Source organism: Neopelma chrysocephalum, unplaced genomic scaffold, assembly GCF_003984885.1.
Source record: "Neopelma chrysocephalum unplaced genomic scaffold, ASM398488v2 Primary Assembly neopelma1_82, whole genome shotgun sequence".
NCBI classification, from domain to species: Eukaryota; Metazoa; Chordata; class Aves; order Passeriformes; family Pipridae; genus Neopelma; species Neopelma chrysocephalum.
Window position 1 is genome coordinate 4441859 of NW_020897744.1, and position 13064 is coordinate 4454922.

At 46.3% G+C, this 13064-nt stretch overlaps 1 protein-coding gene across 6 annotated transcripts in view; it reads right to left on the bottom strand.

Moving 5' to 3' along the window:
* Positions 1 to 2898: 2898 nt before the first annotated feature.
* The window catches only part of COL26A1 (collagen type XXVI alpha 1 chain), a 181679-nt gene continuing 171513 nt past the window's right edge, over positions 2899 to 13064 (bottom strand). For all 6 annotated transcript variants that reach the window (XM_027690959.1, XM_027690960.1, XM_027690958.1 and 3 more), the window contains 3 exons: positions 12115 to 12159; positions 11004 to 11088; positions 2899 to 7731 (listed from right to left, as the gene is read on the bottom strand). In XM_027690959.1, coding sequence (XP_027546760.1) covers positions 7559 to 7731; positions 11004 to 11088; positions 12115 to 12159 — 303 coding nt within the window. In that variant the 3' untranslated portion in view covers positions 2899 to 7558. The remainder of the gene's footprint in view (positions 7732 to 11003; positions 11089 to 12114; positions 12160 to 13064) is intronic.

The following is a 13064-nucleotide window of genomic DNA, read 5'->3' on the forward strand; positions in this document are numbered from 1 at the left end:
TGAACTTAGTCTAAAGTTTAGCTGTCACAGAACGGTGCTGGCTGAACATTAACTCCATCCAGTTACACATAAATCAGGTTTTCCTTGGCACAGTCCCACAGATTTGCCACAGGCCCATCCTGGGCCCTCTGACTCAGCCTTTCCCTTCTCCCACAGTAGCCCATGATCAGCAGGGCATCTCTGGATTGCCTTGGTATGTGGCCAGTCTCAGGGCAAAATCTGGATGCCAGAAGTTTTCCATCCTGGACAGCCCTTTCCCAGCTGCTCTGTCAGCTGTGGGAGCTGCACAAAGGCCATGTGTGCTGGAGGGGTGCTCAGGGCAGCCAGTTGTCAGTGTGAAGCTCCAAAGACCTCATCCCCATGCACTGGTGATCTGTGGAGAGGCTGCAGAGCACAGATCTCTCCAGTGCTGAGCTGGGTCATGCACAGCACAGGCAGGGCCAGAGGCTTTGTGGTCACTGATTCTCCCAGTCTGAGGATCTGGTGTGGCTCTCCTGGATGGATGCTGCTCTCAGTTGGAACACACACACTCTCATGTATATTTAGGAGGGGAAAGTCCTCTCTTAACATGAAAACTGTCTAGCAGTAAAAGCTCTGCCACATCCTTTTGTTAGAAAAGTTCCTTCTCATCATCAGTAAAGGAGGGCCCTGCTGTGTTTTCCCTGCCAGCCTGTGGCTGATACACCTTTCCTTGCCCAGCCACAGAGAATGTGTGTTGTTTAGTTTGCCATTGGATTAAAAAAAGTCGGATCAGCTTTATCCAAGGTTGCTTGATCCTGTCCTAAGAGTGGGACGTGGAGTGGAAGACCTGTCCTGTTCTCTCTACTTCTCCAATGAAGAGGCTCAGAGAAAACAAAGTCAGACCTGAGCAGTCCCAGGCTCTCTTTGATGCCAAGCAAACTGTCCTTAAGTCTGGAGTAGTCAAATTTTTTTTCAATCCATATTTGAACCAACTTGTCACCATTTTTGGTGAACTGTTCTTAGAGAGGTAACAGTGGTAAATAGGGAAATATAATCTCCCTGATTACTTTTCCTTTATACAGTGTAGTCTAAAGTTGCTTTTCTGGCCATAGCATTTCTTGGGAAGTTTAGGGTGAGTTTGTTCCCATTTCAGTCTCACTGATTTCCCCACCCCCAGGCTGAAATGTGGCAGCAATTCCAACTGTGTGAATGGTTGGGGCCAGTCTTACTACACCATTGGTGCTTGTCTGCCTGTAAAAAGGAAGGTGTAGAGCAACCTGCTGCTGAGAACGTGGTTAATGAAGAGTTAAGGCAGAGAACTCAAAGAGTAGCTGTGTTTTGTTTGTGAATAAATAGTTTTCTTTTAATCAGCTCCTGCTGCAAGTTCAGTCTGTTCCCCTCTGCCATTGATTTTCTTGTGCTGCATTAAGTGTTAGGAGAAGTCGGTTCCCCTTGCTGTGATTACAATCAGTGGCCATAATGGCCCAGAGACCAACATGGGCCTGATGCTAATTTGGTGCCTGGCAGACCAGCACAGCCACAAATGTCCCAAGAAATTAATTTAGCCTTTTATCCAGCAACTCCCAATCTGTACAGTGGTGATTAACAGAACTGCCTTCCCTCAGAGGACTTTTTGCAAGGATAAATATATCGGAGTTGGAGGTGTTAGGACTCAAAAACCAAGATAAATACACCCTGAGAGACCCAGAGAAGTGCTGCATGGGAATGTTTGGCATCAAGTAACCTTGAGGATGTCCTCATCAGTGATGCAAAGAGCTGTGTGAAGCTGAGGCCTTGACTCTGTGGACATTTCTCAGTGTTTACAAGACTTAGCCTTTGCTGCACTATTGGTATCTGCATATCTGAGTGTAATCTGATCAGTGGGGGAAAAACTGGCTGGCATTTCCATATCTCTTGTTTTTGTTAGGATATGAAAAACAAGTTCAGAAACCAGAACTGGCACATCTGTGACAGTAGCAGCCCAGGTCCTCTCCTACAGAGAGGAGAGCCTCCCTTTGCAAACAGAGGGGTGTTGCATCCAAATGGGAAGTTGTTCCCAGTGTAGGAAGGTTAAACAGGTCTCCACCCACATCCTCCTCTGATAGTTTGAATTGTCACGGGAGATGACTCCAGGGGTCTCCATAAGCCCAGAGGCACATTCAGAGAACACACAAAGGAGGAGGGAAACACCTGGAGGTACCAGGGGAGTTCAGGGAGGGGGCCCAGACAGCCCTTGCTGTCTTAGCTGAGCCAACTCAACTCCTTGAGCTGTGAGGAAACTCATGACATGTGAGGCACATTACAAATAACAACAGGGTTTAATTCATGCAGGTAAGCACTGCAGAATTCCCTCTCTGCCTTGTCCCTCTGCTGCACCACCCGTCCTCTGAGTGCCCTCTCTCAGCCAAGGCAGAGCTGTGATCCTGGATCTGTGCTGACAGAAAACTCCTGCAGGAACGCGAGGGCTGTCCCTGCAGGAGGCATCTGCCAGGTCCAGGTAGTGCCTCGCTCTGCAGTGCAGAGCAAGATGCTCAAAGGTGACATTACCTGAAGGCTCACCTGGGCTGCCTTTAGTTCAGGAACTGAACACCTCCCCAGGAGGGCGGGATGTGCCCCCGTGTTTGGTTGGTGGGGCTGGGAATGCAGAGAGGTGACTGAGTGTGCCCTGGAGGCTGATCTCAGACCCCATGGAGCAGCACAGCCGACACCTGCAGAGGAGTTAGTCCCACTGAGGGCAGGGAAACTGGGCCCTTTTTGCCCCTCCACCCCCGTGGAAGGTGACCAGAAGCAGGGCCTTCATGCACATCTTGAGACCTGCAAACATACAACCAGGGAAAGCTGAGCTGGCAGGAAGGAAAACCAGCTGGCCTGACTTCAGGCTGTAGTTTGCTTGAACTTGCCCTGAACTTTGCAAATAGAGGACACCTGACACGATAGTCATTTACAGTAAGTTTATTTCTCAGTGCATTACATGAAAGGTCTTTGGTATTTGTGGGTCCTTGAATACTGTTCCCACTCTGCTCCAAAAGAAAATGCTGAATACAAAACATTCCATATACAGTAACAAACCCCATAGCAAATAAAGAGAAATAGATATTTTGAACAATAACATAGCAATATGAAAACAGATAAGTAACCATGCAAGAGGTGGAACAAACAGGTTGTGTTTACAACAAACATTAAAGCCTGCCATAAATGAGTTCATCCTGTCAGACGAGATTTATTCTTGCTCTAAGTTAAGAAATTACACATGATTGCAAGATACTGTGTATGGCTGCCCTATAAAAGACCAAATGGTTGTAAAGCTGATCCCCATGAGAGAAGCCAGGACCATTTGCACACATACGAAACACACTGATATAAATAAAAAAGATACTGTGTAAAATAACTGGTGAAAAAGTTACCATTTCCTTCTGTGGATGGGAATGTGCCTTGTGAACAGTTATAGCACCTTTGAACCCTTGGTTTCACAGGGAACCAAGACATCACAGAGTGAGCAGTTTAACCCCCTACACCCCCAAACCCCCAGTGGAATGTCATCTTGAGCAAGGCAGAAGCTGTAAACGTGGACAAGGATGGATTTGCAATAACTGTATTGAGAAGTAGTTCCAGAAGCTGATTGTCTTTTGGGAGCCTTTGTCACAGTGCTCAGGGTCCTACATTACAACAGTTCATGGCAATGAGCCCAGCCCAGAGCCCAGAGAGCCTCTGAGGAGCCACAAGCTCTGCCCCACCAAACCTCACCTGCTCCTGGTTTTTAAGGCCTGTTCCTCTGAAAGGTGATGGCAAAATGCCTGAGGAGTTTGGTGGGAGCAGTGAGGGCTCTTCTCTCTATTTTATTCCTATTTCCCTGGGTTGCTATCAATTCCTTGCAGTAAGTGCAAATGAGATACTCTGGAGAGAAGCATTCCCTGGCTCCCAGGGTACCAGGCTGCTGGTGAACGTGAGGGTGCACAAGTTGCAAAGAGTTTTGGTTGTGCAATGTTGCTGCTTCTGGTTAGCTGAGGGCAAGGAATTGATCCAAGTCAAAAACACACTGGAGCTCAAACAAACATTAAGAATTTTAAAAAAAAGTCTTAGGAAAAAAATAAAACAGGGAAAGAACACACTATGGTATTGCACAGTATGTACGTAAGATAAAGCACTAAACATTTCAATTAAAATATATTTCTAAATGAGCACGCATTCAAGATAAATCCCCTTCTAAGTTACATAGACATGGCAAGAAGCATTATATGCCCTGGCTGAAATGAACCTCAGTATCCTGCCTATGATGGAAAATGTGGTTGGAGTGGTTTGCTTAGTCATCAATATCATTAATGTCAGTGTGTGAGGCTGTGTTCACCTTTAAAACATAATTAAATGGGGTGGCACAAGAGTGTGATCCAATCCTTGTGTAAGTAGAGAGGAATGAAACCCCAGTGGAGAGAGAAAGTCCATTTGGTATAATCCTACTGTCCCCCAATTAAAGATACAGTACCTCGTCAGAGAGATGGAGCTAAAGAAAGCAAGAAGTATGGGGAGAAAAAATTACATAGCTCATGCAGAAATCTGGAAACATCAGTAATTAAAATGGTCTCAACCCAAACCTAACCAGCCTTTTGACAACTGACTTGGCAGGATTAATTGCAAACAACTTCCATTAAATTTTCCTTTCATCTTGCCAGTAATTTGTTTTAAATAGTATAAAATCCAACCCCCTCTTCAATATGAATGCCTCAGCAATAGGAGTGACTAAAGCCTCGGCACTCACCAAGCTCATGCAACAGCTTTGAGTTCAGAAGACAAACTCAGAGGAAGAAAGATTGCTCTTTCACTTCAGTGGGAAGCCTCCAAAACATCAGGGAAGTGAAAATGGCCTCCTTGTACTCCCTCTTCCCCAAATTCAACCCTGTCCCTCCAGGACCAGTGAAACTGAATTTCACCATTTCCCTTTTCAAAGATTGGTTTGGTTTGGTTTGGTTTGGTTCCTGAAACTGCCACAAGGACATGTTGTTAATGTGCCATCAACTATAGCTGGCATCAGTCTGCCCAGGGTACAAGTTTAGAGTGAACTGAGATTTCTCCTCAGTCTCCAGGCCTGATTTTCCAACACCAGCTGGTTGGCACAAGGAGTTATCTCCTGGAAGCCCCCAGTGATGTCTTGGAGCATCCGTGTGATCCAAGACCAAGATGGTCCTGATTCAACAAAGAGGTAACCAAGTACTTCCCAATTCCTACACAGTGATCTGCATGTAAATGGGGAAATATCTTTTTTTGGCACATTTAATTGTTAAATGGAAAGATTATTCCAAGAATAATAAGTTCCAGTGGCTGCACCAGGCTCAGCTGCCCACCAAGAGAGCCACTGCCCTCCCAGTAGTGGATGGAGGGACATGGGCTCTGTACAGCACCATAAACATCCTGTTCTTAGAGTTACACTGGATTTAGGGTTAGTCCTGGATTTGAAACTGAGATGCTTCCAAAGAGACTTTATTTCACTATCCCAAAAGGATTATGGATACAGGATGACTGCTGGAGGTCAGTAACCTGCTTGACTTGGGCAAGTTTTACTTGTTTTCTTGTCCTCTGACCATATCATGCTCCACTGTAACTCAGAGTGCAGGCAAGAAACCCCCCAAGCTTTTGCAACACTCTGGGTTTGTTTCTTTGAAATGTCCCCTGGAAAACTTGATCATTCAGCAGCACAAGCTGACCCAGGTGGGCTGGCAGCTGAATGAACCCCACCACTGGCACTGGCCAAGCAGAGGGAAGATGCAAAAGCAGAGCAAGGACATGAATTCCTGCTGCCTCCAAGCCAGCCTAAACCACTGCTGTTTGTTACTTAGTTCCAGAAGTAAAAGACAGGTTTCTGGTGCTTTCTCAGCATTAATTTAAGCTGTTTCACCTAGTTTTGGACCTCTGGCTGGATTTCCAAAGAGCAGGGCCAAGGGAAGACATACAGTGAATTCAGCCATCCTGAAGACCTGCTCAGGTTCTTCAGAGGAAAGTTTTGGCTTGGATATCTCTGTGGGTACATCATGTTTACAGTGTATATGGAAAGTCAGTTTAATGTGTGGCTAATGTTGGGCTGGCTGAGCTCCTCATTTTTAGCCTCATTTCCAGTGAACCACAGGCTTCTGGCTTGGTCTTGGGAAGATCACTTGGGCTGCTGAATAAATGGACAGTGTTGGTTTTTGCAGCACCTTCTGACAGACATTCTGCAGCAGGACAGCTCACCTTGTTCAGACAAACTGTGTCTTGCACAGGAACCAGATACAATGGGACCAATGGACCTGACTTATGACAAACACAAACTCAACTTGATCACTTCTGTCCTGGGCTGAATTTGCAAACTGTCAGAACAGGGGAAGTAAAAATTAAAAAAGAGTAACCATCAGTTCTGTTGGTTAATGTCATCCTTCTAACAAAACTCACTGTCTACATGAATGACTTCAGCTTGTCCAACCTGGTTAGCACAGCAGGTGGAGTGATTCATTTGTCACTGAAGGGCAGGTTCAACTCCTTAAAACTGGAAGCTGGTACTTCCCCTAAAATAACAAGTTATTGCAAAAAGTAAAATGAGTCTCTGTTTATCCAGTGCAAGATAAGCTCTTGACAAGACACTAATTGTTTAGGCTGTGGTTTGCTACTACACTGTCTCCAGATTCAAATGGCAAGGATTTACTCACAAGATTAAAACAAAACACTGTGAAAACATTTTTCCTTATGGCTGTAGGATTAAGAAATGATTGCAAAATATCCTTTTCTGTGAATAGTTATTGCCACCACTTAAATTAATTATCTCTGGATGTATGCACAAGCTGAACACAGTATGGGAAAATTCTTGCACAATTCTATCATATCTCATGCAAATTGCTCTGTATTTTCACAGAAACAGTGTAATTTCACTGAAGATAGATAGAAAGTCAATGTTGCCACGAACATTTGCATCAAAAGTCCTTGCTTAGCCAGCCACAAACAGAAATAATGTCAGTCACGTGCAATTGGTAACATGAAAAGCCAAGGTTTTGATGCTAAAGTCCAGAGAGGCACCCGATATTTCAGAGAAACACTTTTAAATATTCTTTGGATTTTCTAATTTGTTTCTTTGCTCAAAAGAATTCCTTGCAGGTCATGCTTTCATGGCCTGTGGAAGTGGTACCTCCACCTGGAAGCCAGTATGACACCAACATATGAAATAAAAGCAGATGCCTCCAACTACACCAAGGGACAAGGCTGAGGCTTGGCTTTGAGTCTGGGTGGGATGGATTGTCTTGGCCAGTTAAGCAGAGCTTCACTGAGTCACTGTCAAGGGCAGTGAGGAAAGAAGGGGAGGATTAAACTCTTGAGACACAGCCAGGAGGTGTCATTGCTGTAGGCAGCTTCTGAGATACCTGCCAGCTGGTATTCCAAAGGCAAAACAACAAAATCAAGGAAAACCCTCTCTTGAGCTATGGATAAGACATTCCCTGCAACAAGGGCACAAGCATTGGCTGGGTAAGGAAACCCAGCTGCCAACACTGCAGCCTCCTACCCACTCCATTTGCAGTCTGCAATAACCACTGGGATACTGTATCTGTAACTGGTGACCGGCAGGGAGAACGCAGGGACGCTCCTACTTCATCCGGTTGCTTCTCCTCTTGGCTTCTCCGTCCTCCAGCAGCGAGGAGAGGATCTGGTAGGGCTGGGGCTGCCGGGGGCCTCCACGCTTGATCTTGATGCTGGTTCTCAGGGGGGAGCCCGGGATCACATCCTGTCCAGAGCCTGGCTCAATGGAAGACAAAGAGTCTGTAAGGAGAGAAAGTCATGGGAGAGCACTATTTAACAGGGGAGGCTAAGGAACACAGACAGGGGCCCTTCTGGGAGATACCTCCTCTGGAAGCAGTGGGGTCCCTCCTGCTGTCTTTCCAGCCAGGAAGCAATTGTGGAGCTACCTGTTTGCTGCCATCACACTACTCCTGGAGCAGATATTTTCCCTCTGCTCTGCTTAAACTCTTTGGGGTCAATGCTCGTACTGCACGTGGCCCAGCAGGCCCTGTTCTCATTTATAGTTTCATTTCTAAAGCACTGTTCTTTCATTGATTATAATTTTAGTTGGGCTTTCACAGCTACTCAGCACTGCCCACAGGTCCTGTGCTGGAGGATGAGGCCAGGTGGTCACTGGGAAGTGATGCTCCTGGGGGTTTAAGGACCATTTCACTCCTTGTAAAAAGGAGGACGTTTTGAGGCACTGAAATGATTGAACAAAAGGATTGATCCACCTTAGGGCTGCAGCCAAATTAGCAATAAAGCTGGGAATAGATGTCAGCTGTCCCTTCTCCTGCAATGCCTCCAGGTAACACCACCCTGCTCTTACTTCAGCTAAACAAAGCTAAATATCCACCAGACCAGGCCACTCTTCAGCAGCAGACGCTGATGGCTCGCTGCTGCCTCACCATTTCTAATGCCCCAATTTCTTCCTTTTGCCTTCAGAGCTGGATGTCTCCGTGTTTCCCTGCCAAGAGCCCAATTTCCCAGCCAGACACCCAGGCTTAGTTTGATCCCACAAGGCAGCATTTCTGTTTCCAGGGAGCCTTTGGCTGCCGGAGGATTTGTGTCCTGTCCGCTGGCACCAAACCCTGCCAGACAATTTGGGCCTTCTTGTGTCCTGCTGGGCTGCTCTGCAGCTTTGCTAGGCCAGATCATCTCAAACTGCCCTCCCCCTGCAGGGAAGGGGTTTGTTTGCTGGTGTGTTTTGCCTTGTTGCTTCGGTTGTGGTTTTGGAAACCACGCTCAGTGGGAAGGTTCTTGGGAAAATGAGAGCATGGGATCGGCATTTCTGCGTGGGGCTTTAGAGCTGGGCTGAGCTGGGCCAGGACCTGTGGTCAAATCCTTCACACCTACAGTGGGAACATGACCAGATAGTTGGTGCTGGGTGATTGAAACCTCTGTGGTGCCTTCCAGTGCAGGGAGGTCTCTGCTCAAGTTAATTATTTTTTGTTATTTTATGTATTTTCTCTTTGTTTGTTGGAGTTATTTAACCATATACACAAGATGCACAAGGGAAAAATGCCTTACTTTCCAAGTTCCCTTTCTAAAGAGTATTTTTGTAGGGCTAAGATATGTGTTAAGTTAAAGAATGAAACTATTTCAAAAGAGTAAGAATATAATTATCTATAGTTATTGGACAAAAAGAAACTGAAGTCATACAATATAGGTGTTTAAATATAACCTTAAGTGTACAATTAAAAAACATCCCTTTTTGCTGATGCAGTTACACTGGTATAAAAGTACACATGGGTTTAATAACTCATCTCCCTCCCAAGCAGTAACAGAAACTATATTTATATCAATAAAAGCGAGTTGCTGAAATGACCGTTTCAAAACAACAGCAGCACATGCCTTGTTTGCTGCTGTATTTCCACACAGAATGTAAAAAATAGGTAAACCAGGCAGTTCTACAGGGGCAGGGCCATGTGAACCCCCAGTCCCAGCCCCTGTATCTACACAGGCTTCCTAAGAGCTGAATTTTTGCTTTATATGCTATAAATGAAGGTCCAAAGTAAAAGCCAGGCCCTGGATCCTGTAAACACCCTGCACTGTGCTTATGGACTGGGTTCCTTTCCCCTCTTCCCTGGAGAACAGGGATTGCTGCCTAGGAAATCTAGTGGGCATCTCCCGGGTACCTCCATCAGCTCAAAGCAAAGTAGCATAAAAATATATTTTCCCACCCTTGGTGTATAAAATGCAATGAAAATACGAAGCAAAGCAGGATTGATGCAGAGGTAAGGTCAGGGTGAGTGTGGTTAAATCATGGGGTTGTGATTCATGGTTTCCCAAAAACCTTGTGCTGTGTCTGCCCACTGCTTTTGGAAATGGCACCTGGGGCCTCTGAGAGCCACGAGGCCACTGAGCAGTGCAGGGCAGGGCAGGCACCAGGCCAGTCCAGCCATGCAACAAAACACTGCCCTGACACTGTGTGGGCCTTCAAGTGTCCAACAGAATTCCATCCTGGCACTGCTGGCTCCAGAAGGGGCTTGTGGGCCCCCAAGGTGCTGCCTAAGGGTCACCTATTCCTGTGCAGTAGGGCAGAACTGCTGGACATTTTGGCTAGTTAGCATTTTCAGAGGCTGAAACAATATCCAAAGGCCACTTCCCAATAAAAGTGGGTGTGGATCTGAAGGGAAGTGTGAGCAGCTCAATTCACAAGCAAGGTCAGGAATGAGGTGCCAAGGAGAGTGTGAGACAGAAAAGTGCTCTGGGACTCGGTCAGTGCCAAGGAACAGCCTTGTTCCTCACAGGCTGGGATAGCAGATCCAAACTACATTTTGCCTCTACTGTGTTCCTGAAAGGGGCAAAATTGGCACAGCAGCTTTTGGAAGCCGTGAGAGAACTGATCCTCAGGTACCCCAAGAGGAGAAGTCTGATCTGTGCCAATCACCAAGACCAAACTGTGGTTGAGGGAAGAAAACAGTTACTGAGAAATGATGTTACACACTGTACCAGTGATGGGAGAGCAAATAAGCCTCAATAGATAATTTTAAAAATCTGAGTGTGGAACATGTGGCACTTCCTTTAAATCTGATTGTGAAAATAGGTTTTATATAAGTTACAATCACAAAACATTCAGGGATCACTGATTCTCAGGGTGACATGGCAGCACTGCTTGGGCTCTCTCTGCAAAGTGCAGAGCTGCACAAGGCTCACTGGTGTTCAAGTCACTTGGAAGATGCTGTTAACAGGATTAAATGATCTGGCCTAAAGACTTGAACAAGCAGCTCCCTGGGAAGCTGGTAGGTGATCTGTGCCACATGGCTTGAGCTGCTGCTCGTGACTTGGATGTCTGAATTGTAATAAAAAAATCACTGTAAGGGTCATTTCACCTGCTACTGTAAAGCCAGAGTGAACAGCTGGTGGAAGCTCTATGTCCTCAACAGCATCCTGTAAGTCCTGATGGGTACCTAGTTTTGAAACCCTGGCTTGAACAGACACCAGACAAGAGAGCTCAGGAGATTGGGAGGATGTTTAACCATCAGCAGAGCCCCTGGTTCTCTAGAAAAAGAAACCTCAGCAACGCTTACCATGAATTCCTATCATGTGCTCAAGAATTAATACCCTCTCAGCTAAAATCTTCAGAGCCTCTCGGAGCTGTTGAACACCTTCCCCCTGCAAGAAAAGAAAACAAAACCAACATTGGAGGATGTTGCAGAATAGGCTTCTTGTTCCTAGTGTTGCTTCCAGAGCACCAAACTAGGCGGTGTGGATGTTTAAAAATGAAAAGATGTGAAAGAGGACACAACCTACAAGGGTTGAGTAGGGATGCAAGAGAAATCCTGGTTTGAAGAACACCTCCTCAGTCATACCCCATGTTTGCAGAGCTCTGACCCAAAGCTGTGCCTTTCAGTTTGGTTCCTTCTTCTGCCGTGGGCCAAACCCAGGGTGGATGTTTCTGTCAAACCTTTGGGCTGTGCAAGTTGTGTTAACAACTCTGCTGAACCACCTGGAAAACAGGTTTGTCTCTTGCCTGATATTTCCTTTGAACATCACTGAGTTACCTGGGCTTTCTCTTGGTTGTTACAGCAGGAAACTGGGACATGTGCCTGGCACCATCTTGTTGCTCCCTTATAAACTGGAAAAGTGCCATGTGAGCCCACCCTGATGGACTTCAGACACCCTTCAAAGAGCTCCTGGCTGGGCCACGTGCTGCCTGAAACCTGCCTACATACTTCCACGTACACTCAGGCTGTAGTTTATTTCCTTTGTTGCCTTAGTTATGGGCTTGAAGGGACAGAGAGATGTTGGAAAGTATGTTAGGGTGAGAGAGCAGAGATGTGAGAACTCCAGTGCTCTGTACATGTGATTTGATCTCTTCTGAGAGAGAAGAGATCATGTCCCTCAGCATGTGGGAGGGACAGGAGGGGAGAATTCCCTACCTTGTAGCAGCTCCATGTGACAGAACAGCCAGTGGGGACTGAGGTGTTCGGAGAACATGGTGACAACATGGCCAAGGAAACCCCACAGACCAGGATTTCTGGCAGGTATTAAGTTCAAACCCAAGGTTCATGTCACCACTTGCTCTGCACTTTTAACTGTGGACACACCCCTTGCCCCCCAAACCCGCAGAAAGGGAATATGGTTGAAGGACATTAAGGAGACAAAAAGGAAAATAAACCAGTTAAAATACATGCTTACATCAGCACCTTTGTCACCTTCCTCACCCTTCTTGCCTGGTTCACCCTAAAACAAACAAGAAACAGAAACTTGTTTACATGTGGCTGCGGACTCTGTCCAGGATCACTCGGATCCCTTCCCACCACAGGAGCAGAAGCATTTCACCAGCAGAAAATAAACTGACTGGCACTTCATGCCAGCGGCCAAAGTGCTCTCCTGAGCTTTGCCCTGGAGCTTCCCAGAGGTCACCACCATTTCTAACAGGGATGAACTTGCCCAGGAGTGGCCAAGGGGCCCCTCTACCATGGCCTGGGCCCCAACAAGGCCGCGTACATCTCATGGAGCTCTCATGAGCAACACTTTGGGCTAAACCACAGAGAAATGACTCTTTCCCCCAAACAGGCATGTGTTCATCTTTGATTTAGAAGTCAAAAATCCTCCATTCTGCTTTCATTAATTAGTCACATCACTTTCTGCCTCTGAGGATGCTCATTAAGCTTTTCTTGAGCGAAGATCCCTCTGTGCTGTGAATATTAGTCCTGTGTCCCACCCGACCAGGACGTTCAGACACTTCCCAAAGAACAGATGACATGGAGAGATTAAACCACAAGCTAAACATAAAAAAAAGACTAACGAACCAGTGAATAAGACAGAGTGGAAATGCCCAGGTTCCTCAGGCTTGTTGGACATCCCTGAGATACTTGCAAAGCAGGGGTGAGAATGAGAGGAAGGACTGAAGAAAAGGTTGTGTGAATTGTATGAAATGAGGTGTGGAACTCAGGAAGAGAGATGAGAAACCTCCCAGTGGCCCTAGGACCTCTCTGGATGCTGCCAGCCAAAAATCCCCAACTCCACTAGCTCTTCATTGACACTGCTTTGTTTGCACTAAACCATATGTGCAGACATCCCCTCTGTGCTGGGCCAGTTCAGCACAGCCAAAAAATCATTTGTGGAGACATCTCTTAATGTCA